Source organism: Leptidea sinapis, chromosome 44, assembly GCF_905404315.1.
Source record: "Leptidea sinapis chromosome 44, ilLepSina1.1, whole genome shotgun sequence".
In the NCBI taxonomy this organism is placed as follows: Eukaryota; Metazoa; Arthropoda; class Insecta; order Lepidoptera; family Pieridae; genus Leptidea; species Leptidea sinapis.
This window is the reverse complement of record NC_066308.1, coordinates 8,033,270-8,059,302: the sequence shown is the minus strand read 5'-3', so window position 1 is coordinate 8,059,302 and position 26,033 is coordinate 8,033,270. Positions and strand designations below refer to the sequence as shown.

Sequence of the window (26,033 nt, the reverse complement as noted above, 5' to 3'; positions counted from 1 at the left end):
AAATAAAAAACTCTAATATCATTATAAGGCACATTTATTGGTGGACGGGATAAAAATCGAAATGAAATTTATGTTCTATACATTACTATTTACATCATCAAAAAAATTATTCCACCTTTTAGTGTACAGAATCATTTTAAATAATCAAGGGTAACAAACCTCTACGGGTGTAAAACTTAAATTAAATCCTATACATACTTATATCTAAATATATCACAACGTGTATATTATAATTACGCAAGTAATTCGCTAAGTACTAAGTAGAAATATCCTCGATATTTGTAATATATGAACAGAAAAATGAGTATTTCCTAATAAAAGTTCCATAATACTAAAGAGTAACGGATTTACAAATAAACTTGGTATAAAGTTATAACTGAGAATAAACCAAGAATATGGGACTATATCACTGACAACAATAAACTTGGTATACAAGCGTAATACACAAACCCTGTGTGAAACTGAGATAACGATCCTTACATAAAAACCTAGGTGTGAGAAAGAGACGGAGTAGATGAAACCATTTTGAAACAATTTAGTGTCTATTAATCTCCTGTCAAATTGGACCGCGTTTTAATTTTAGTGTTTTTATCGTTATTGTTCTGTGTTTTAGCGGATATCTATAAAAAATATAACGGTGTCGGGTTCTTTGTAGATTGTGTGTTCACAGGTTATACTAAATACTGATTCTTCAATACTACTTCCGTGATGTTTATCTTCATAGAACATATTATGCACTAAAATACTAAATATTACATTTTATATTTGCCATGGAGATTGACCAAAAGCAAAAAATAACACACGTCACTAACTCACTAACACATCTGTAAAACAAGCACACATGAACATTTTAAATTTAGTCTCGCCGTAGTGAGGACAGGGTTTGTCTGTTACGATAGTATACAAAGTTTATGCTGATAACACTGTCAATAGAATGACAATTCTGAAGTATTCCAAATGTCAAACAGCCTTGCAAATAAACGCGGGAAACGTAATTTGTCCGAATAAACCAATCATAAGCAAAATGTCTATTTGTAAAACTTATGCATATTCTTGTTCTCAGGCTTAGATAACGGATTGGTCTCCGCTGCGCCCCAACAACTAGATACCGCACTATTTAAGAATAATAGCTTTTTTATTAAGGCAACTATTAGATGCTTGTGTGCGTGCCATCTTGACACTCAATGGCATCTTTCAAATTTTGTAACATACAATGCGTATTATTTTACATTGGAATTAATAAAATACAAAATTTTAACAAGTTTATTTGTAAGGCTGCTAGTGATAATGGCGTGGTGAGTGTTTGTCAATGTGTCATGTCAAGTTATTCAATCTAAAAATAACCTCAAAAATATTGCATTAACTACAGCTCTAGATGATGCCAAAAACAATTTCGAATGAATAATATAATATTAATGGAGTGTTTAAAGAGGAAATTTTCAAATATCTTCTTAAAAGCGATCTAAGATCAAAACTTATACTGCCAAATAAACAGCCTTTTAAAGGATGATCATAGAATATAATTTTGAGTTAATTTTTGGGGTTTTGAAATATTTATATCAACTCAATATTAAGTAGCACAGCTTAATAAATCTACTATCACTTCACATCAAACATTGATAAAAAAAATACAAAACATGTATTCACAAAGGAGAACTAATATTAATAATTATCAAGACAAATGCCATATTGAGCAATTATTTACATCTAATAGATAGTTAATATTAATTAATTTTTATAGAAACTTATTACTTATTGAATTTCGCTGACGATTTTGTAAATTATCTTAATCCTATTAGTACTCATGACCATTGATTAGCCTAGCGAAGCTCTAAGAAAAAAGCGATTCACTCGATTGTATGAAACGTGCAGTCATTGACAGATGACAGCTATAATCTTGTAAAATACGGAGATAGCCGAAATCCACTACGTTTTAAGCAACTGTTCGCTTCAAAACTTAGCCGGATTATACTTCGTCAACAATCGCCATACTGTACTTCAAAGTTATGTCAAATCACTGCACGTTTCATACTAACTAAATTTAAATTTTTACTAAGGCAGTCCCACCTCTTATTACTAAATACTACGTTAATTACATCCTCTTTGATTATTGATGGTTATTCATTAAATGGTAGTGATAATCTTGTCTTTTTAATTTCTAATGACTTCTGTGCAGTAGTTTGTTGAGAGCATTTCTCTTAATGAAAAACATTTAAATAAGTACTCATGTAATGAATTTATATTATTGAACAATTTTTAATGTTTCTAAATATATACTTTGGAAGACTTATTTGTATTTTATTAAGTTCAATCACTTATCAGCTTTACTGTGATTTTTTTTAGTATTTGCCAATTTGAAAATAAGCCATCAAATTTTATAGACACAATTTTCCGGATAAGATTGCACAGTAGTCAAAAACCTCTACTATACATACCATGTGAAAAAATCCCACAACTAAGTGCTTTAAATATATATATTGCCATTGCAGTGTCTATTTTCTCATGCGAAATCAGACACAATGGATATTCGATATACTGACTCACATGTCATATAAATTTATCTCAAAATGCAAATTTTACTTTTACTCACATCGTAAGTGCTGTTCTCTGTTTTCAATACATCAAGGTAAAAAAGGAAAACAAATCTATTATTACTGTAACCTATTTTGATTGATAACTCGTAAACAGTCAGCCACGCTAGGATATGCTCCTAAGAGCCTAAGCACATGATCGTATTTGGCACAGCTGAACCATCGGACGCAGTCCGGTAGCGGACCATATTCGATGGTATGTTGAATTGTCAATTGGACAAAATTGTTATTATTACCGTCCGGACCGTACTAATTACGACGCCAGACTAATGGGTGCGAAGCAACCACCGGACCGTCCCATGGTCCGGCCGTACCAAATCCGACTATGTGTTTAGGCTATTAGTATTTTGAATGTTACACTAGCTAATATCGGTTTGTCAGGTATAACACAGGCCCAAGTCTTCCGATAGATAAATTGAGATACCTCGAACAGGTCTTACTTTTTATTTTCGATTTCCAAGCCTTGTGAACACCAGTGAAATGAAGTCTGAAGTATGAAGATATAGAATAGTCACGAGCAATATTTATAATTATCTTGAGCCAAACTAATACAATGGCAGTGACAATGGAACCCTATTTACAAAAACAATAATTTTGTACAAGTCTGTTATGAAAACAAACTCAATTTTCGTAACGTTAGGTCTATAGTAATCACCAGCTATTTACATATGGCACGCGTATTCGTAAGCACCAATCGTTGCTAAACTACAGTCGCGGCGTAAAGATAATTTCGGTCAATGACCCCAAATACCGCCCACAGTAGGGACCGGTTTGAGCGCATATTTCAATATACACTGGGGTGAATGAACGAAATTATCTTTGCTCCGCGACCGGAATATTATTAAATATATAATGGCAGTTACCCCACATATTGTTAACTGTCCCATGGAAGACACAAGGACTTTGGAAGACATATTAAGTCTTTATACTTATTACACAAAATAACACTATTTTAATTATTATAAATATACGTAAACGGTGCATAATGTTTATTAATTTCTGTGGACTTCTAGTATCTCAATATTTTCGGAAATAATATTTCTTTTTAACTTATGTATAATAAATCTTTATCACTTCTATATCTGAACCCTTCAAAGTTATTATATTCTCCTTTATAAGAAAATTCTAGACATATGCAATATATGTACCAGGAGATTTAGTTTTCGCTAAGGTCTGTCAAAATAAATTATCCATCATTCAACTAACATTTCACGTCTTTTGTTCAATTAAAATCGGCGAATTTTTCTGTATAGGAATAAGAAATTAATGCAACCATCTTATATTTTGAGGGTACATCATAAATTCAATACAGCTGTTTTAGTTACCAATTGTAGACTATACTAGCTGTTCCAAAAACAATGCCTTATTTGCCAGATTTTAATAATACGTAAAAAAAGTTGATATTGTTTTCAACTGATCAGTGGGATTTTAAATATTTTTATTAAGTACCTTCTTATTTAGATTTCTATGGTTTTTATAGTCACGACATACGCGGCAAACTTTTCACAATTGTTTGATCGTTTGAACGCAATAATACGTACGTACGACCCATAATAAGTACTTTATTTGGGTCTAAAGAAAATAATCGTAATAAATGTTGTGTGACAGTTAATGTCGACCACTCGTCTTAGACTTCGAAGGCTCGAAGCGGAAAAATCGTTTCCAAGGTTGATATGTAGTATTAGAAGACCGCAATACCAACACGTGGGTAAGATAACAATAACTATAGTCCGTCAACTTCGTGCGCGACCGTCCCACGGGGTGACAGAGGACAGCGGGGGCGGGGTACTAAGAAGTCAGCGGGTAGCGGGTGGTGTTGCGGGGAAGGGCAACACACGAGACTGCCGTAGCTCGCTTTTTGTACAAGTATGATATGAAAAGAAACTCAATTCTATTAAGTTAGTCCTACAGTAATTGCCAGCTATTTACATATGGCACGCGTATTCGTAAGCACCAATCGTTGCTAAACTACAGTAGCGATGCAAAAATAATTTCGGTCAATGACCCCAAGTTCCGCACACAATTGGGACCGCTGTGAGCGCATTTGCAGTGGGGTGCCTATTGCAATATGCGCTCTTAATATATATAATGGCAGTTACCCCACGGATTGAAAAGTGTCCCATGGAACACACAAGGACTTTAGACTAGCGAGTAGTGTCGGGCAACACATGAGACTGCCGTATCCCGCTACCTTCTTAGTACCCCGTCCCCGCTACCCTCTGTCATCCCGTGGGGACGGTCGCGCATGAAGTTGTCAGACAATAAGAGCTCAGTTTAACAAAACCAATTGGGTACGATAAAAACTAAGAACTGCGTTTAACGAAACCAATTGGGTAACATAAAAACTAAGAACTGAGTTTAACAAAACCAATTGGGTAAGATAAAAATTTAGAGCTAAGTTTAACGAAACCAATTGGGTAAGATAAAAACTAAGAGCTGACTTTAACGAATCCAATTGGGTAACATAAAAACTAAGGGCTGAGTTTAACAAAACCAATTGGTTAAGATAAAAGCTAAGACCCGAGTTTAACAAAACCAATTAGTTAAGATAAAAACTTAGAGCTGAGTTTAACGAAACCAATTGGGTAAGATAAAAACTAAGAGCTGAGTTTAACAAAACCAATATAGGTGTAGCCCGGGCGCAGCCAGATGGTCCGGTTCTGCTCCCGCTGCGCGATATTCACGGTGTCGCCCGCGAACAGTCGCGCCACGGCCTGCACGGAGCACGAGATCTGCGACCTGTCGAGCGGTCGCGCGCTCGTGTCGTCGCCGGTCGCGCACGTGCTCAGCAGGCGCGGCTCACTGGCCGGCTGCCGAGCCCACACGAAGTAGCAGTTCGACGCGTGCGTTAGGTACACCACCTGGAAGTTCATCGAGGGTTTAGCAGTGAGCTCAATGGGTCAGTGGTTTTTGTTGGTTTTGTTGTCAAATCTATGTTTGGGAACATGGCAAGCTCGTGTTTTTATTCGAGTATTTTATCGGAGTAGACGAGCCTCAAAGCAATATTCTGATTTAAGTAATAATAATTGACGCGCTTCCACCAGGGGCGTAGCTACCGCCGTATCAAATACGGGGCCCCCGGGCTACGGGAGCGCCCGACGTGCGTAAGCAAAAATGACTAGAGCCAAAAAAAGCTAAAAAAAATCATCAGCTATAAACGATTTAAGAAGCCGATATAAGCCGAAAAAAAGGAAAGTATATTTAATTTGAATTATTTGAAAAAAAAAAACACAGTTTTAATTTTATGCTAACATTTTTTTTCTTTTGTAAGAAACCTTTAGCCTTCAATACCGCCCCGAACAAATTTTTATACGGGGCCCCGCCAAGGCACGCTACACCACTGGCTTCCATACCTGGGACGATTATTAACTTTTGGAGATGAGCAGGATGTTCAGCTGATGGTAATTGATACGCCCTGCCAATTACAATGCAGTGCCGCTCAGGATTCTTGAAAAGCCCAAAATTTCTGAGCGGCACTACAATTGCCCTCGTCATCTTCCGACATCAGATGTTGCCCAGTAATTTTACTAGCTACGGCGCCCTTCAGACCGAAACTCAGTAAAGTTTACACATTACTGCTTCACGGCAGAAATAGGTGCCGTTGTGGTACCTATAATCTAGCCGGCATCCTGTGCAAAGGAGCCTCCCACTGGCCTACTTCTTAATTGTCAACTATGTAAATTAAGGAATGCAGATTAATGCCTTAGTCTATTTTCTCCTAGTATATGAAATACAAGTAGATGCAGATATAATTATAAAATTATAGGCTATTGTGACGTTACAATACCAATTAGTGGGGACTTTCATTCTTAATCCTTGGATTAAGATTTAATCTAATATATAAAATTCTCGTGTCATGGTGTTAAACATTGAACTCCTCCGAAACGGCTTAACCGATTCTCATGAAATTTTGAGTGCATATTGGGTAGGTCTGAGAATCGGACAACATCTATTTTTCATCCTCCTCAATGTTAAGGGTGGTCCACACGAAATGTTTTTTTTTATATTTGTTTGATTATGAGTCAGCATTAAAAAATACATACGACTTCATATATAACTTAATACTAGTTGTCCCCGCTACTTTCGTGAAAGTCTGTCCAGTAGTTCCAGAGATACGAAAAACTGAAAGACAAACGGACAATTTTTTTTTTAATTTTCGCTCGGATTATAAAAAAATATCAAATATACAGGACACGTCGACTCTAGAGTTTTATTTAAATACATTGAAGACACATAGGTTAATTTCTACAACTTTCATTAGATTAGTCCATTATCTTATGACGCTTTTAAAAAAAACCATAAACAAAGCCCTATTGAAATTCATCTAAATTTAAATACTTATGTTTTATACATATAACTATTTTAACCGACCGGAAACTATGTAAACGAAATGATAAGATATTAAATTAAATACTGCGTCGCTTCTATTAAATCATTTTTTTTTATGATAATAAGGGGCGAGACGAGCAGGACGTTCAGCTGATGGTACTTGATACGATACTGCCCATTACAATGCAGTGCCGCTCAGGATTCTCAAAAAACCCAAAAATTCTGAGCGGCACTACCATTGTGCTCGTCACCTTGAGACTTAAGATGTTAAGCCTCATTTGCCCAGTAATTTCACTAGCTACGGCGCCCTTCAGACTGAAACACAGTAATGCTTACACATTACTGCTTCACGGCAGAAATATCAAAGGGAATAAAAATCCACAACTATATTGTAACCGACCGGCGCTTTGTAAGATATTTCCTTCGATCTATACTTTAATTTTAAAAGGGATATTTCCTTAAAACATCCTGTGTTTTATTTACGATAAAAACACTAAAATTAAAACGCGGTCCAATTTGACAGGAGACTAATGGACACTTAATTGTTTAAATAGGGTTCACGGTCCATCTGTTCCGTCTCTTTCTCACACTAAGTTTTTGTGTAAGGATAGTTCTCTCACTCTCCCACAGGGTTCGTCTATTACGCTAGTATACTAAGTGTAACAGTTCGATCTTGTGACACCATTTTATTTAGTCAAATAAAAGACTGTGCTTCTTCTTTTAGAGGAAAGTTTAGATCTGAGTGAGCAGTGCCATCAAATTCAAATATTTGAACCATAATTTAATTTTCAAATTCACAAAATTACTTAAGTGTGTGAATATTAAAGTCAGTAGGAAGGTATGCTCCAGTTTTGTGAATAACAGGCGCATGAAACTCAATGGGACTTTTTCATTTATGTTTCTTGTTTTAAAAATTACCAAAATAACTGGCTTATAGTTAATAAACACATTAATGAGAAAAAAACATTGTCAAACATAAAACTATCCCACTTATCATCGAAAAACACATTCAATTCACAACTGTATTAATAAATCGCTGGTAGATCGCCCCATGCTGCTTCACTCCCCGTTAGCAGTAGGATTTCGTCATTGATACACTCAAAGTATGTATTGTGTCTAGAATTATTTATTCTGGTATTTTCCATGGCACAAAAAAACTCACTCTAAATATTTACAATCTCATATGTATTCTACATAGCCCGAAAGTTTATCACGCGTTCTTGACTTAAAAAAACTTTTTCTCATAAAAAAATACCAATTTCATATCGACCAGGATCTGAAAACACAAATAATACATTTTGATGCCAGAACAGTGTGTAGTGTTACTTACTTGAGCGTAGACTAAATAAAGTCCGCTCTCCTTAATAGTGAAATAGTTGGCGTTGAGCTCTATTTTGGTCTCGCTTCCCTTCGTCGAAACCTCCTTGTCTCGCGACCACGGGCCTATTAGCGCTGAAACAAACATGCCACAGTTATGTATCTGGTATAAAGATAGCCATAATATTGAATTATTCAATCTGAAGTTGCAATGCGGAAATTTTATATGTGATATTATGTGTACACTCCTATGTGTGATCTTCTCAGGTCTGAGGCATGAAATATATGAATGGGTGGTAGTTTTTGACTTGCAATAAGCTCATATCCTATTTTGATTTAAAATATTTGAATTTGATAGATTATGTTAAAACCATAGTAGAACCAAACCAGACTAACAATATAATAGAAAGTCGTAAACAGTTAGCAACGCCTGGCATTGGCTTCTCAAGCTGGATTGTACCAACTAACTTTAGCAATAACAAACATGTTAAATCACTGGTTAGGCAAAAAATGAGTTGCGCTAGAATGTGGGTCAGCTTGAAGTATTGCAGTGCTCTATTAATGACGCCCAGCTTCTTCGAAGCCAATTTGGCTTTGCCCTCCAGATGACCGCGGAATTGGCAATCGCTCGAGATTTCAAGACCCAGTATTCCGATACTAGGCGAGGTTTTAAGGGAAGTGTTGTCGAAGAGTGGTGACACGACAAAAGAGGTTTTTTTCAGTGGTAAACGCGCAAACTTGAGTCTTCTGGGGGTTCAATTTACCCCATTCCGTGACGTTCTCAACAGAGGACTCAATAGAAGACATAAGCTTCTCCCTGCACTGGTCGACGATTTCCTTAGAGACCTGCTTGGACCGTGTAGACGGTATCGACCGTACCGTGTCGTCTGCATAGCAATGTATGTTGGAGGTGTCCGACATATCATTGATATGCAGAAGAAACAGTGTAGGAGATAGCACACAGCTTTGGGACACTCCAGCGTTCACGGGCTTCGGGTTCCAGCAATAACCGTCGACAACGACCTGTATGCTGCGCCCAGTAAGGAAGCTGGAGGTCCACATGCATAAACTCTCGGAAAGCCCAAAATGATGGAAATTTTAAGAGAAAGTCTTACTTTACTCAGACTATACGTAGGTACGTAAAACTTAGCTGAGTGTGATAAAACACGAACTTGACATTTGCATTGGGCTGTCTTAAATTAAGCTCAGCATAACTTCAGCCGTCAAATGACTATTAAAACGAAATCAAAGATTATCCTAAGCTTACACTCAGCTAAGTTTTACGTAAGTTAAATCTGAGCAAAGTTTAAGTACGCCCTATAAATCTCAGCCTAAGTTAGTATTAAAGTTATTTTCAATAACTATAATCCCAGATTCCCCAGTTTTCCTGGACTTTCCTGGTTTTAAATTAGCTTAATAAAGTTTGATCCCTCAACTCGTAGATAGAATAAGGATAGGATAGAAATAAGTATATATAAAGCCTAAATTAGTTAATAATTAGATAGTAAGCTTTTGATTCCACTAGAATTACTTTCCGTTTAAAGGTGTGTTTGAGATTTACTTGAGACAAAGATAAGCCATAATTAAAATTTACGGCAAGCGAATCATAATAATTGTAATCGTAATTGTTAAAAGATTTATTTGTAACATAAATGTGGCCAGTCATTTGATATATTTTTTTTTGGCCGGCACTTGATTTTGGGCCCAAGTTACTATGAATTGTGATTGGTCTTCTTAGCTGTCTTATTCTTGGGCCTTTAAATACTATCCCTTTTTGAGAACATTATCCTATACCTAAATTGAAGCCGTTTTACTCGTGTAACTTCTCCAAAAGACCAAACTTCCTTTAATGTATATAAAATATAACAGAATCGTAAGCCTGTCACATCTAGACATGGGGGATAAAAAATAACAAATTAAACACTTTGTACTCAAATAAAACCAGACAAAAAAAGTAGTTTTTAGAGTTTTTGTTGGTTGGTCATCACTCCACACCAGGTCTCCTTTCCATAAAAAAAAAAGACCTAAATCTACGCGGGCGTCCGATCGTATGGATTTTAACTAGATGACTAGTGAACTGACATTGAACAATAGAATCGCGTTACGTATTCAACAATCGTTGCCATAAGCATTCGTATAGAATATCATTTACACAGTCTCGTACCAAATGTATTCATATGCTAAATATGTGTAGCTCGGAATGTCTGCGTAGTATCATCTATGGCTATGGCATTATTATCAATCACAAGACGAAAGAGCGATTCCTAATTCTGTTCGAAAAATAAGTCATGGTTAATGGCATATCTGTTCGCTTTTTCCAAGCCTGATTGTACCATCGCTGAAGTCGCAAAATGAGGGTAGCAAAAGAATGACATTTTGAGAACGTCGGCAATGCAAGGGCTGGGTTGTACCGTTGCCTCGAAAAGAGCCAGTTTTCAATTTTAGAATTTATATATTATACGTATATTCGTCTCTCTTACGGTAAGTGGGCAAAGTAACTTATAACTAAAGACGTCTTACGGTCGTTCCCAATAGACTATCTACAGATAGATAAAATTACTACCTTCTACTGTCAGTAATTAGCTGTCAATAATCTGAAGCTGTCTCAACATACCCGATAAGTCATTCGAAATCGCATGAATTGCAATTTCCATATAAACTTTTTATCGATGGTAAGCTATACGTCGTCCCATTGACAGCGTGCACGGATAAGGTGAGTTACCGTCGATAAGTTTATTGGGACAGAAAAGTCAACGATAGTTACGATTTTTATCTCAAGTAAGAGATAGACTGAATATTGGGAACGGCCGTTATATATCGAAAGACATCGCAAGTCGGTTCCTAATAAGCAATTATTGAACAGGTTTTCAAATGTAAAGTAGATCCTGTAGATGGAGCCATAACTAGAGAGTTCAACATATATACCAGAACATATAAATAATCCGTTATGCGGACAGTTGGGGTGGTGGTTAGAGCGCGGTGGCGTATTCCTAGAGATGCGGGTTCGCATCATCCTTTGCATTGTGGTATATAAATTAATTTGTATATTTATTACCAGAAACCAGCGAATCCAGTGTAGGAATAAAAAAACAAATTATTTAATACTAAAGGCTCAAAATCCGAAGACGGTATTCAAAGTAGGCGCACATAGGCTTTAATTTACCCGTGAAACAGGATGATGGTCTGCTTTTGTCTATTATTTTTTTATAATTCAAGCTGGAATTATTTCGTGATGTTTGATAAAAATTTCGGAAAAAAGTGTACATATTAAGATGATGGTAAAATGATGGCATAATTAAAACAATGAGCAAAAAGAAGACAACCGGCGTTTGTCTCTGTCAAACTTTGTGAAAACAAACGTCACTTACTGTCAAAATACGCCCCAATCAGGACGGTTGTAAATCACGCTATGCGCGCGGTAATAACATTAAATCCGCTCATTCTGAATATAATATTATAATATCATTGGGTAATATCGTTATTTTAATTAGCAATATATAGATAGCGATGTTACATATACATCGAAGCGACCGATCAAAAAATGTCAAGAACGATATTTTTATATAAATATTTTTACTGATTAAAATGGATCTTTCCATCGGCGCATGTTCCTGTACAAAAGGAAATAAAAAATACTTTCTAGATTTGAAAACAAATCACCTAAAGTTATTTTTATGCTACTAAGTAAAGCCCAAAAGCAATGCGATATACTGTATAGAGTAAATATATGTGCCTACATGAAAAAATAAAATTATCTGATTTATCAGTGAAGACCTATATACTTATTTTGGGGCATTTATCCAAGCATTGAGTGAGCTGTATGTAACTGTCAAATATCAATGAAAAATATGTCACAAATGTAATATAATAATCTTAGATTACGTATTGTTTTTCGCTGCGCTCCAACTAGATACCGTACTATAAGTAGTACGGTATCTTCTTGTAATCTTAATGTTCTTAGGAACATTTACCTTTTTATTACAGCAACTATTAGATGCTTGTGTGCGTGGCATCTTGACACTCAATGGCATCTTTCAAATTTTATAACATACGCTTTGTGTTATTTTACATTGAAATTAATAAAATACAGAATACTTACTACTAATAGTGTCTTTCTTATTTCTTGTACCTAGTATTATTTTTATAAAGTTTTACTACGCAACCCGGCACTTTTAGTTTCAATTATAAGCAAAGTTTAACAGTACACGTGGCACGCCAACGTCACACATTGTTCGAGACTGGCTGGGGTACGCCCACTTGGGCGTAGTATTAGTTACCGCACTTTGCGATTACGCCTGCGGTATCTAGTTGGAGCGCAGCGGAGACCAATCCCTAATCTAAGATAACAATACTCGAATGGTTTGTAGGTCACCTATTTCTTTGTTTACTATTTACATCATATCAGTGTTAAGTATCATTGAGTACTTCAAGTGATATACTCGGCTGAGTCGCGCGATTAATTCTCTCGTATTTAAATACTAACAGCCCGCGATTTCGACCGCGTAGACGTTTTAATTAGTGCTGCCATAGCTATATTAGAATAAATAGAGTATATCTGATTTTTTTTATGATAATAAGGGACACATTAAAAGACAAGAATAAAAAAGAAAATCATCTTTTTGATAGCTCAAATATATGACTTATCAGAAATCAGATTTTTGACGAGGCAGAACTGGTATTATTCCTTTGCACAGGATGCCGGCTAGATTATGGGTACCGCAACGGCGCCTCTTTGCCGTGAAGCAGTAATGCGTAAAAATTACTGCGTTTCGGTCAGAAGCGTGCCGTAGCTAGTGAAATTACTGCGCAAATGAGACTTAACATTACATCTCAAGGTGACGAGCGCAATTGTAGTGCCGCTCAGAATTTTTGGGTTTTTCAAGAATCTTGAGCGGCACTGCATATTGGGCAGGGCGTATCAATAACCATCAGCTGAAAGTCCTGCTCGTCTTGTCCCTTTATCCTGAGGTGTACCAATTCATGTTAGGCTCAACTAGTTCAGCCTATTGGAGCCAGTGGGATAGGAGAAATTAGTTTGTATGTTATAGTACCTTCTCTGTACAGTGTTATCCTATCGTCTAAGGGATGATCTTATTTGGCCTAGGAAGAACCTATCAAAGAAAGGCCTTTGGCCGGTAACACAAATACATATCTGGAAGCATTCGGATTTAATTGGATACATGGATTATAAGGTTCATCAACCTTTATTGACTTCTTGTCCATAGAAAATGACAAAGCAAACACTATTGTGAATGGTATTTAAAAAAGAAATTATTGAACAATGTCTAGCCTGTTAATTGTTGGTTGAGTAATTAAGTATTAGCGACTGTCTTACTTAAAAACTGTTCCAATCAAATATAGACCTTATACCAACTTAATAAAATTACTCTTACAGTACACCTAGCCTCGTCTAAGATATATGGAAGTTTAATGCATCCTGTGGAATAAATTACAATTTTTTTATTGCATATTTCTATGATTACTGTTTACATAACATTCATTGCCTTTGATGAACAATTCTAAGAGTCCTATGTCAGCTGATTTTTAATTATATTAATTGTGTTATACAGTCTGTTTTAAGGTCTATAATAATGTTGTGGAACCAACCAGTAGGAATTTAATAAGCTACTACTACAAAATATTACAATAAATATATTTTTAATAAGCACAGGGACAACTGTGTAATGCTATTCACCTTCTTAATTAATATACACTTAGTTACAGATATAATCAAAATATGATTTTTATGTTTATAACTGTCAATTCTTTCAACAAAGGACAGTGAATATATTTATTTAATAATTCGAAATATTTGATGTTTTTTTTATGAAAATAAGGGATGAGACGAGCAGGACTTTCAGCTAATGGTAATTGAAGCGCCCTGCCCATTACTATGCAGTGCCACTCAGGATTCTTGAAAAACCAAAAAATTTGGAGTGGCACTACAATTGCGCTTGTCACCTTGAAACATAATATGTTAGGTTTCCCAGTAATTTATCTAAACACAATAATGCTTATACATTACTGTTTCATGGCAGAAATAAGGGATGTTGTGGTACCCATACTCTAGCCGGCATCCTGTGCAAATTAGCCTCCTACTGGTAAAACTGGTCTGACTTATGATAATGAGAAATTTATTACTTACATTGGGTTCCAATATTGAGTTCCTTCAGGGCACCATTAAATTGCACGACTAGAGGTGCTGCAAAAAAAATATATAAATGTTATATCACTAAGACATCACAGGAATTAGAAATGAAAGTTATTAAATTAATTTATGATATTTAAATATACCTTTTTGGAAGATGGATAAATCATAAACTGAATTTCCACCATGACTAGGACTTTTCTTGCTTGAATCAACAAGCAACATATCATCTCCAAGATCCTCAACATAATACCTTCTTGTATTTGGAGGTATTTCATCCTTTATTCCCGTTCTTGGTTCCCTAACTTCTGGAGTTCTTTGGTGTGATCTTAAATGGCTCTGTACAATTCTGTCCTGGTTAAGAACACCATCTTTTAAATTCTGTACAAGAAACTGGTCTCTTAAAGTGTCTAGTTGTCTTCTCATGGATATCATTTCATTCCAATAATAAAATGCTATTGAACAACTTATAATCATACATATTACACTAAGCAAAAAGTTCAAAATGAATATTAGCTTTATTTTCTTGGAAGACGCGATGGAGAAGGTCGTATTTATATGCACGCCAACGTCAGCCGGTTTCTCTAAAATGGAAAAGAAAAACTAGTTTTATTGGAATAGTCTCTTACAAAACTTTGAATTAAAAGTTTTCAAGGAACTGAAAATCACCTGTTTTCAGATGAATGACAGTACCATCGTTTACTTTTGAATTTTTACCCGTGTTCAAAAATATATTAGCTGCACCTGCCGAATTAAGTGGGACACCTTCGCTCAAGTTTATTTTTCTTTCTCCCTCCATCATAAATATTATTGTTACGAGTACTACAGTTGTACACACATATTATTTTATATCACCATCCGTGTAGGCGTCGTCGTCCCTAAACAAAGGAAGTTAGAGCTTATTAAAAGTTCGCACGGAGTACACGATAACTGGGAATTGATAACAAAAAATAACAGTACATACCACAATTATTTAGCACATGAAGGTATTGATAACTGAACTGTATAGCTTAACTTTACACTGTTGTAGTATTTCTACATTTAAAATTTGAAAACTTAACACAAAAAACAAGTCCGTCCGTCGCACAAAAACAAACAAAAAAGTAAATAACACGAGCGAAACTTTCAATTCGTTCGCTCTTAGCTGGCATTGGAGCGCGCGCGCGGCTTGACCGCTACTGTCGACGCGCCAAATTCAAACTACAGCTGCCCGTTCACGCAAAATGCGGAGAGTGGAATGTGGGGCGAGCCGTCAGCCGAGAGGAAGCGCGTACTCCGTCCGATTAATTAATATTGTAATAAAAGTTCAATGAAGACTGTTAAAGAGTAGTGTTGGTTTTAATCATTCTTCCCGCTTAAATAGTTACTGATAATGCCTAGTACGCACTATTTTCACTACAGCCAATACAAACGCTTGTTAGTTGTTACATTACAGATAGGTAATAAATAGGTATCTGCTATCTAATAGATATGTAGAATTTTGCTACAGGTCAATAACATCATTAATAACTTATTTTAGGGCTTATGTAGGTACGTACAGTAAACTTGGGATATTAATTTTTATGTAAGAACTAACATTTCCAATCAAATCAAATCAAAATCACTTTATTCATGTAGGTCACTGAAATGACACTTATGAATGTCAAAAAAATATTTTTCGTATTGGATCTACCGCTACTTCGTAAAGGGTTGAGCTAATGAGAAGAAGTAACAAGAAACTCATTGCCACTCTTTTATATCAAGATTTACATTTCCATCGACTTACAAATAATTTCAATTACAATATAATATGTAAAATTATGCAACAAACATACTCAAACGTCAAATAGTCAATGCCTTACACGAGTAAGTCAAAAAAGTAAATGTAAATTAATACAAAAGTTATTGAGTACAGTAGCTGCATCATCCTCACATACCATAAATAAATAAAGGTATTCTGTGAGCATTTTAGAAGCGATTATTCCTCCCTCAACCATATTTTAGGGAAGGGGACGACCCGTCCCATGTCGCCGCCACAAGCAGTGACATTTAAGCGAGCATGACGAAACCTGCTACGAGAACTCAAGGAAACAACAATAAAAGAATCCTCATGCGATCATGCAACTCACCAAATACCTCTACTTACAATTTGACAATTCTGCTTAAACTTGTAATTAATATTAAGTATATATTAATAATATATTTTTACTAACAGTAATCAAAAGCTCAATCCTTTAGGGTACTCAAATCAAAATTACTTTATTCATGCAGGTCAAGGAAATGACTTTTCTTTTTATATCCACCGCCTTTGAGGGTTGAGCTTTAAGGCGAAGAGTAAGCAGAAAACACGCAAACATGGTGTTTTTAGACAAGTTTTGTGGTGAAAGTATAGCATTTCAAGCAATTAACACAATTTAATCCTGTTACACTGATCCTTAAGTCTTATTTGTAGGTTGCTAAAGCTTGCTGTTGGTTATAGTTAACACTGCCGAGCCTTTTGAACTACCACTTTTCTTTGAAGTTAAACAAGTTTTTTGGCATGGCGTGACGCATTATTTTGGTACTTCTCTCATAAAAGTTATTCTAATAGCTTGTTCTTTTTTGTGTAGGTTCATTTGTTCAGATTAGTAGTGAATAACGAGGATTGTAAGCATATAAACTGTTTTCCACCGAAGAATTTTGAAAATATTGGCTTTGTTACATAGATGGCGGGCCGGCAGCCATGAACTCATATCGCTCAAGGTCGCTGGCATTTAGTGTCGCCTTAATAAGAAGAAGTGGCAAGAAACTCATTGTGACAATCACTCACTCACAAATAATTTCAGTCACAATATATGTAAAGTGATGCAGCAATAATACTCAAACTACAAATAGTCAAAAAAAATATGTAAATTAATACGTAAAAACTAGAGTTATTGAGCACAGTCACGGCCGACTACTACCTACTGTATTAACAATAATAGTAGGTCATGGTACAGTAGATGTATCAATCCACACATAATTAAAAATATATATTTTTGTGACGGTTTTTTATCTGAAACCGTAATGATGATCTCGTACATATACAGTAATTAAGTAAATCAATTTAATTTCCCAATACTAATGAAGACAAATGGTACATTAGTATCAAATAAGTGAAATCGAACTTTACTAATTCGATACATGCAATTAGATAAAATTTCAACTTAAAAGCACCGAATTAGGTAAGTACTTACCTATGTTTTAACTAACCATTTCTATAATCTGTGAAATATCATTATGAAATTACTATGGATTTCTTTGAATTGAAAGGTAAGTAACTACCTACCTATTATGTTTACAATGCTTTAAATTCTTCTAACTCTTATCTCAGGTAGCTCGTAACTGGTATTATTCATGTAACAGGAAACATAATGTCCGAAAGTTTAGTGGGTAGTTATTTGTCAACAAATACTTGTACTTGAAAATATTTAATAGCCTTATTAATGGCAGACACTGCATACTTTATAATAATGGCCTGTTATCGTAGGTATCATAATAACATCATGTTGTATTGTTTTGTGTACGATTTTTATGTCTCTAATAAAAATTGTATTGAGACCTATTACAAAGTACCTATACAGGTAAATATTTTTATGCTATTATTTTTAATCGTAGACATGAAAAGTCATCTACACATCCCATACCTACTCTCTTGCATCACGACATAATATACAATGCCTATGTGACCTTTTTTGAAAGGACTAGTTACCCCTTTTTATAAGCTTCCGCTAGACAGACTACAAAACACCGTCGCCATTTTGTATTTTTAGTTGACGCGTAGGTACGTATCATATCGATGTAGGTATTTAAATATTATGAAGTTACGAGATCTTTACTGAAAAGTATAAAACAAAAAGAAATTATTGAAGTAGGCGTTACTTTACGGAAATCCATAATTATACAAATGATTTAAGTTTTCTGTAGTGTTGATTCCGACAATATTTTGTTTTTATACAATTCGACACGTGTTTCTCGTCAAGTCTCGTGCCAGATTTTGGCGAGACAACACGTCCTGAGTATGCCTCGTGTAGAGGCGAAACACGTATCGAATTGTTTAAAAACAAATATTGGCGGAATTAACACTAAAGAAAACTTAAATCATTTGTATAAGTGTAAAACAAATCTTTATATCCTAATAGGTAAGAAGACTCTTTTGAAGTTTAATATTTGAGTTTCCTAAGAGTCTAAGGTTTGGCATGCTAGCCAGCTGCATGTTCAGCAACCTAACTGTACTAAGGATTTGTCTATACTTGAATTCTTAAAAGCTAAATATAAATATCAATTATCTGAATGAACGTAGAACACAGATGAAATATCTTATCTCTACTAAGATATATCACATATTAAATAATGTTAATCGGATATGTGTTGTAATTATTACGTAAATGAGATTTTGAAGATAGCTCACGTTAGTTTTATTAAGATTTATTATTTATGTATTCTGTTCATATTAGGCTTTACTCGACTGCAGTCAGGCAATAAACCTTTTCTTTTCATATTTACCACATGGCACATTAGTTAAAATAATCCTTATTTGACCATAGATACTTTTATTACCATAGATTAGACCATGGATATTCTTATTTTTATTTTAGTTAACCCATCGTTTGAAGACCATTCCAGATCTCGTTTTGAAGGGGACATCTCAGGACAGCGTTTTAAATTTTTAATCCTTCAAAAGTTTTTTATTTAAATAAGTCTGAAGTTAAAATTTATTTTTTATCAATAAGTAATCCATGATCAATTCTATTATTGTCTTACGGCCGTTTTCAATAACGTATCCCTAGTTACGGATACATTGCTCTCACTGTTTAAATGACAAGATTTAATCTATCCATAGTTATTGTAATGTAATCTAGATAGAGAATGCTGTTAGACAATCGATAAAAACATTCCAGGTTTAATACTTTAGTGTGCGTGACAAGCACAAATCTTACATTCGCGATTTGTATGACACTTTACAGCAGTGTGCCTGCATTGCTCAAAATAGAGGTTAGTTCTAAAACTAAATTTTGTTTATCTAAACGTATAAATGATCTAATGACTGACTTATTTGAAAATATTCCAATCAAAGTTTGATTTCCTTATAGACGCACCCTTACAACGAATATAGCAATGTTATTATTAGTGTGTGTTTGCGGACGACGAGGAATGTCCACATGGAATAGATTCTGAAAGTGCGCTTGTTGAAGATATCGTATGGGTTGAAATAACTTATCGACGGGCCGGTAGTTCGCGATAGTGAAAGTGAACATAAAATCTTTTAGAAGCATGCGGCCACTGGACAAACTTAATCACCTGGTACCTAACTGATGATTTTTGATTTTACGATGATTCTTATTATAATCTAAGAAAATTCCGTCCTTAGGTTTGTGATCATGTTAATAAGTGTAGATGCTGAGATTATTTTTTATTCGTTTATTTAGTTTTAGTTACCTATTGCAATTTTCTACTTGGAATTTGTATAGATTTGTAAACATTTTCTTTTGTGGCAAAGCGTAAGTGCCTACAAGAGGCAAAATTCAATTTCCATACTTAAACATCAATGTTAATTGATAAGCTCTAAAGTGTATTTTTTATGAAAATTTGGGACGAGACGAGCAGGACGTTCAGCTGATGGTAAATGATACGCCCTACCCATTACAATGCAGTGCAAAATTTCTGAGCGGCACTACAATTATTGCGCTCGTTACCTTGAGACATAAGATGTTTAGTCTCATTTGCCCAGTAATTTCACTAGCTACGACGCCCTTCAGACCGAAACACAGTAATGTTTACACATTACTGCCTCATTTTGCGCGTCTTAAAATTTGCCGCCCTAGGCTCCAGACTACTCAGCCTACTGGTAAATCCGCTACTGCGAAGCACTATTGATGACTTGTAAGTATTGCCAATTTATATTTTTTAAAGTTCTATTTTAACGTTAACGATATCCTGTAAGTAAAATTCTTCAAAAGTTCTCTCATTCATAGCTTCGTTACCAGTAGCCAAAGCATGCAGCGATTGTTTATAATTATTCATATCTTAATGAATTAGGTGTTTTGTTTTTATTCACACGTCCCGTTTGTGATAAATAAATACCTTAACTGTATCGCAGTTAAAGATAACTTCCGCTTCCCCGTGAGAACAAATTTATTAATATAATAATGATGAGTATTGTAATAAATAATATCTTATATATAAAATTCTCGTGTCACAATGTTAGTTACCTTACTCCACCGAAACGGCTTTACTGTTTTTTATTTTTAATTTTTATTTTATTATGATTCCGCATTGAAAAATACATACAAATTTAAATTTTCGCCCTTCTACGATTTACAACTATTTTTGTATCACGATTTTTATATTATTCTGTTCGATGGAACACCAAACCGATATAGGGTAGGTCTGAGAATCGGTTGCATTAAAAATTTTATAATTGATATTTTTTAATATGTTATATTATGGCAATACGGCGTTTGCTGGGTCAGCTTGTACTATTAAATGATATTCATTGTGCCGAATCACGGAACGAATTGGGATGGACAGAAACAGGACAAAAACAGAAAAATTCAATTAGAGACTGGTATGAAGACACAATCAAGAAACGGCCCCCAGCATTGTCAGTGGGAGGCTCCTTTGCACAGGATGCCGGTTAGATTATGGGTACCACAACGGCGCCTATTTCTGCCTGAAGGGTGCCGTAGCTAGTGAAATTACTGGGCAAATGAGACTTAACTTCTTATGTGTAAAGGTGATGAGCGCTCAGAATTTTTGGGTTTTTCATGAATCCTGAACGGCACTGTATTGTTATGGACAGGGCGTATCAATCACCATCAGCTGAGCGTCCTGCTCGTCTCGTCCCTTATTTTCATAAAAAAGGCATATCTTCACCTCCACCCAAAGCTGATGTGTGGACAAATTCCTGCTGTGCGCTACTGAATAGCGACTACCTTGTACAATCCGTACAATTACCAAAACAGAAAGTGGGTGCCGGAGATCACCTAATACCAGGTGACCCGTACACTCGTTTGTCCTCCTTTTCCATAAAAAAATCCACTTATACGTAGACATTTACACTTAGATACGTGATTTGAGTCACGTCGGGTGGCTCTCCACGGCTTTGAACCGTTGTAAAAGATATTAAGCATAGAGGAGGTTTTCAGTTGCTAGGGGTTGGGCCCGACATATTCGCCCTGTTTTATTGTCTAAATACGTAAATGTATTTACCACTTCTCGAAAAAAAAGTGTGTGTGTACTTATGTATGCACGCAAGAAGTTATACTTCTTTGGCCTAACAAAGCAAAAACCCTTAAAATTATTTATTCCTCGTGCTATTCTACGTTTGTAGAAAGAACAATATTGTAAAAATCTTGCAACAATGGCTTTGACAATTAATTAAATACCGAATACGGCTGTACGGGCTTGAACCCTTTGCTTATCCTAATAATGGACGAAGAAACCAAAAAAAAATAACGAATGTCGCAAACGTCAGAACATCTTAGGAACCAACTTCACCCTGTTACTTTTGTGTTACAGTGATGCGCGCGCATCTTAATATTACACTCTCATCATTTTTTCATAACGCGCCTAAAGAAGTATAACTTCAAAAAGAATATCCTCCTCTCCCAACTCGGTAGCTCCAATATTCCAGGCTTAGCGGCGATAAAGTTGAATAAGACCGAACGCCGACGACTCGACCTTAAATCTATAACGCACTAACTCTGAGAACGAATGAGAGAACTGATAAAGATAGTGGGGGATGCAGGCGGTGCAAGATCGGTCGTTGTGGAAGTCTTTGGGGTGGATAATGATGAGTTACAGGGTGAAAAATGCAATGTTGCAAGCCACAAATTAGGATATCATCCCCACCATCTGGATGTGTGGCGGTCCTCAACAGTGCGGTTTTCAAGGAGCTTTCTTCCTTGTACTACTAAGCTGTAGCTTCCTTGTGCGGTGTTTCCGGGACGATACGACATGGGTACCTTCAAAAAAAGCGCGTACACCTACCTTAAAGGCCGGCAACGATCTTGTGATTCCTCTGGTGTTGCAAGAGAATGTGGGCGGCGGTGATCACTTAACCAGGTGACCCGTACGCTCGTTTGTCCTCCTATTCCATAAAAAAAGCCACTTTAAAGCCGCAAACCGTAGCTTGTATGGCAGAAATTTAATCCACCGGACAAACGGGTTTGTTACTTCTATAAATAAAGTGCGGTCCTACAACCCATGTATAGCTTAAGTACTACTTACGAGACGAGCTGTCTCCCAGTAAAAGTACCGTCAAAATAGGTCCAGGCTGCTGCCAAAAATGTTTAGAATAAGTTCACTGGTATGTAATTCACGAGCAATGGAGTGTCCGTTTTTTAATACATGTATATGATGATATATATGTTATTTTGGTGTATGTACCATAGGGATATAGGGTGTATAGACACCAAAATAACATTTTTTACAATTTATGTATGTCTCTCTGTCAGTTTGTTCCGGCTAATCTCTGAAATGGCTGGACTGATTTTGACGGGACTTTTATATGCAGGTAGCTGATGTAATAGGGAGTAATTTAGGCTATTATTGCGTTTATTTTAGAAAAAATCCTTTATTTTAGAAAAATAAAGTACTTAATGTTACAATGTCAACGGTTTAACTCAAAAAATAATAAAAAAATCTCTGGTTCTCTATATTACTAATGTAAAGTTTTATTACTTCGACTGCATTGTATATCTGTGTATAGTGACAAAATCAAGTAGGCATAATTTTACTTGAATTCGCCGTAAAAGTGTTAGTACAAAGAAACAAATATACACTTATTAACATTAAAATTGTTTCATATCCTATGGAATTTAGTGGGTCTAATGGGACGCTTCTAGTATGCCAGCTAGGTAGATAATCACAACGGACCCTTATTCTGACCTGAAGCAATAATGTGTAATCCTTGTGCAAGCGTCTCTGCTCGCTCGAGTCCGTGGCAGCACCAACACTATCCTGAGTATTTTTGCAGATCGGTGGGAGTCACTCTTTTACTAAAGTGTATGTGGCTTCACACCAATATTAAATAATTTTGATTTAGGTACCGACTAACATTAGTTTTTAAGTAAAACTTTACTAACAGATATATGGATGTGATCCGAAATAAATGATTTATTATTATTATTATTTCATTAAAATTTGGTTTGAAGGGAGCTAGTGAAATTACCGGGATAATAAGACTTAACTTCATTGCATGGCATTGCAGCTCAAATCAAAATCAGGTGAACGTCTCATTAAAATTTAATATTATTGCAAGTTTCTGTTACTACGAAAATTAAAATATGAAATACGCTGTAGAAATTGGAGCAAGCTCATCCATGAATCATGTGATCGAGCCAGGGCTGTCATTCATCGCATAGTTATATAAAATTGACAACGTGCCGTATTCCATATGACAATTATAACTAAATCTCTGTTCATTTTCACTGACACGAAGCAGCACAGATTTCGTGAGAATTTTGAGTACATTAGACGAGAAGAAAAATATCATAAAAGACTTATAATTTTTATTTAATATACTAGCTGACCCGACAGACTTTGTTCTGTATATAATTTGAAAAAAAAAAAACTCTTGCAGGTGTAATTTCGCAAAATCCGTTCTTAGCTGACCTCTGACTCAGCGAAAGGAAAATTTCTTACAAATTTCAAGTCCCTACGCTTTATGGTGCCAGAGATATCGTGATGAGTCAATAGATATGTGGAAATCACTTTTTTCATAAAATATGTAACAAATAATTATTATTTCGTCAGCTAATATGTATTTAAAACCGTATAACTTATTCTTGGCGCAAAAAGGCTTATACCATACGATGTTTAATAAACGTTCTTGCTGATTATCTTAATTTAAGCTATTTATTAGCAAAATAAACAGTTTACTAATAATAAGGACAGACGATCGTGAATCGGTGATGGTTATCTCCGCCTATGTTTTCTTAAAATACCAAATAAATCAAACACATCTGAAAGACTTAGTTACTTAGTTAGATGAAACCTATTGGAAAAGGAAGAATTACAAAAATGAAAGGAAAAGAGGAGGAGGTAAGTTTAAGGGGAAAATACGGTTTATCGGGATTTCCGGCAAAACGTGGAAAAAGTTAATTGGCAAAGTTTTAGGCAATAAAAAGACCTACAACTTTTGTTTTCACACTTTTTTCACATAACCTCAAAATTTATGTAAAAATTAAAAAAAACAAGATTTATTTTTATTTTTATCTTTTACAAAGGAAAATTATGAATTTTGGAGAAAAGTTTCATTTTAATGTCCCAAATACACTGTAATTTATTTGAAGTGAATTTAATTTTTACACCTTCTTTGACTCAAATATCGAAAAATATTCTCTTCCATATCCAATGGGTTCATCATAACTATTTTTTTTTTTGGGTTCGAATATTATCGACCCTGGTTTATAATAGTGAAATCATTCATTTAAATCAATTATTAATAAATAAAGCTAGATAAGTACGTCGAATCCTTAATTAGCTTTTGGTTATGTCAATAAATTGAAGATCAGTGCCAGCCCTACGACATTCTTTTGTTTTTAATTGCAACGCGTGCGTTTCGATGATATTGATAATATAAAAATAATATAGACTTTCGACTAATGCCTCATCTTTTCCAAATAATAACTTGTATGGACAGTTCTTCATACAAATGACTCATCGCGCACGTGTCACATCACACATACCTTTATAATAATATAAAACGCAACTTTCGCTGGCATATAAAAACTAGCTCATTTTTTAAATCTTTTTCGGAGCTTGGCGCCAAAAGGCTAATGCCAAAGAGAATATAATCACTCCGCATATGTCACTCTATTAACAGCTTTCCGGATGATGTTTGTCTGGCATAATGCTAGCTTTTTTTGTTTTATTTATTTAGAGCATAGGTAACAAGAAAATCAGCTCAAACCAAAATACAATAAAAGTAGAATATTTAAATCAATTTTCAATATAAGTACTCGATTACAAGCAAACCCCCCGATAGGTTTATGGGCAAAAAAATCCATTTTATTCTTACACAATTTGGAATTATTGCACAGATTATAATAAAAGATATATTTGTCTTCGCTGCCCTCGTAGTAGGTGGTGGTTACATATCCAAAAAAAATGTAAAAATTTGTTCAGCTTGTTATGGAATTAAAAATATGCAAATGTTTATTACACAAAGATTTGTCTTTAACCAATTCGACACTTGTTTTGCCTCCACACGAGGCATCCTCAGGATATGTTGGCTCGCCGATTTCTCGACCGATAGTCTGATTGGTTACTGACAAATTTTGGCGGAATTAATACTTAATACTTAAAACAAATAAACATTTCGGTATTTATGAATTTGCGCAAAATAATAACGCCTAATTAGTTAAAAAATGTATTAATTGCATTAGAATCTTAACCTATTGCTTCCATATAACATTAAAAGAATATCTCGGCTATCTATAACGGCAGTTTGATAATTTTTTGTTCGAAAAAAGCGACTTACAAGGTGGTCCACTATTAATCTAGTGATGTTCAGTTGATCGGAGGAGGCCGGCAAACCACTGTTTAATTAACTGCGATCAATTCTAGACAATAAACTATTGGTCTCCGCCATAACAATATTTTGTAAAGAAAAATTTCACCACAGAAATACCCCTTAAATGATT

At 35.1% G+C, this 26,033-nt stretch overlaps 1 protein-coding gene across 3 annotated transcripts; it reads right to left on the bottom strand.

Moving 5' to 3' along the window:
- Window positions 1–16: 16 nt before the first annotated feature.
- On the bottom strand, window positions 17–15,590 carry LOC126977290 (uncharacterized). 3 transcript variants are annotated; one of them, XR_007732178.1, is made up of 7 exons: window positions 15,350–15,590; window positions 15,055–15,263; window positions 14,532–14,969; window positions 14,383–14,439; window positions 8,251–8,372; window positions 5,135–5,452; window positions 17–5,008 (listed from the first exon to the last, which is right to left on the bottom strand). XR_007732178.1 is itself a non-coding variant. In XM_050826055.1 (6 exons), the coding sequence occupies exons 2-6, from the start codon at window positions 15,185–15,187 to the stop codon at window positions 5,189–5,191; spliced, it is 1,014 nt and encodes a 337-aa protein (XP_050682012.1). In that variant the 5' UTR covers window positions 15,188–15,263; window positions 15,350–15,590; the 3' UTR covers window positions 17–5,188. The 3 variants fall into 3 exon arrangements, 2 of the variants coding, with proteins under 2 accessions (XP_050682012.1, XP_050682013.1); XM_050826055.1 differs by having other exon boundaries at window positions 17–5,452; XM_050826056.1 differs by having other exon boundaries at window positions 17–5,452; window positions 15,103–15,263.
- Between the last annotated feature and the right edge of the window lie 10,443 nt (window positions 15,591–26,033).

What these genes read in the sequence shown, in the direction of transcription:
- LOC126977290 (XM_050826055.1), bottom strand. Translation starts at nt 15,187, where the DNA reads ATGATGGAGGGAGAAAGAAAAATAAACTTGAGCGAAGGTGTCCCACTT. An exon ending in ACTCAATATTGGAACCCAAT is followed by an intron (nt 8,373 to 14,382) that starts GTAAGTAATAAA and finishes TGTTTGTTTCAG; the next exon opens with CGCTAATAGGCCCGTGGTCG. An exon ending in TTTATTTAGTCTACGCTCAA is followed by an intron (nt 5,453 to 8,250) that starts GTAAGTAACACT and finishes ATGAACTTCCAG; the next exon opens with GTGGTGTACCTAACGCACGC.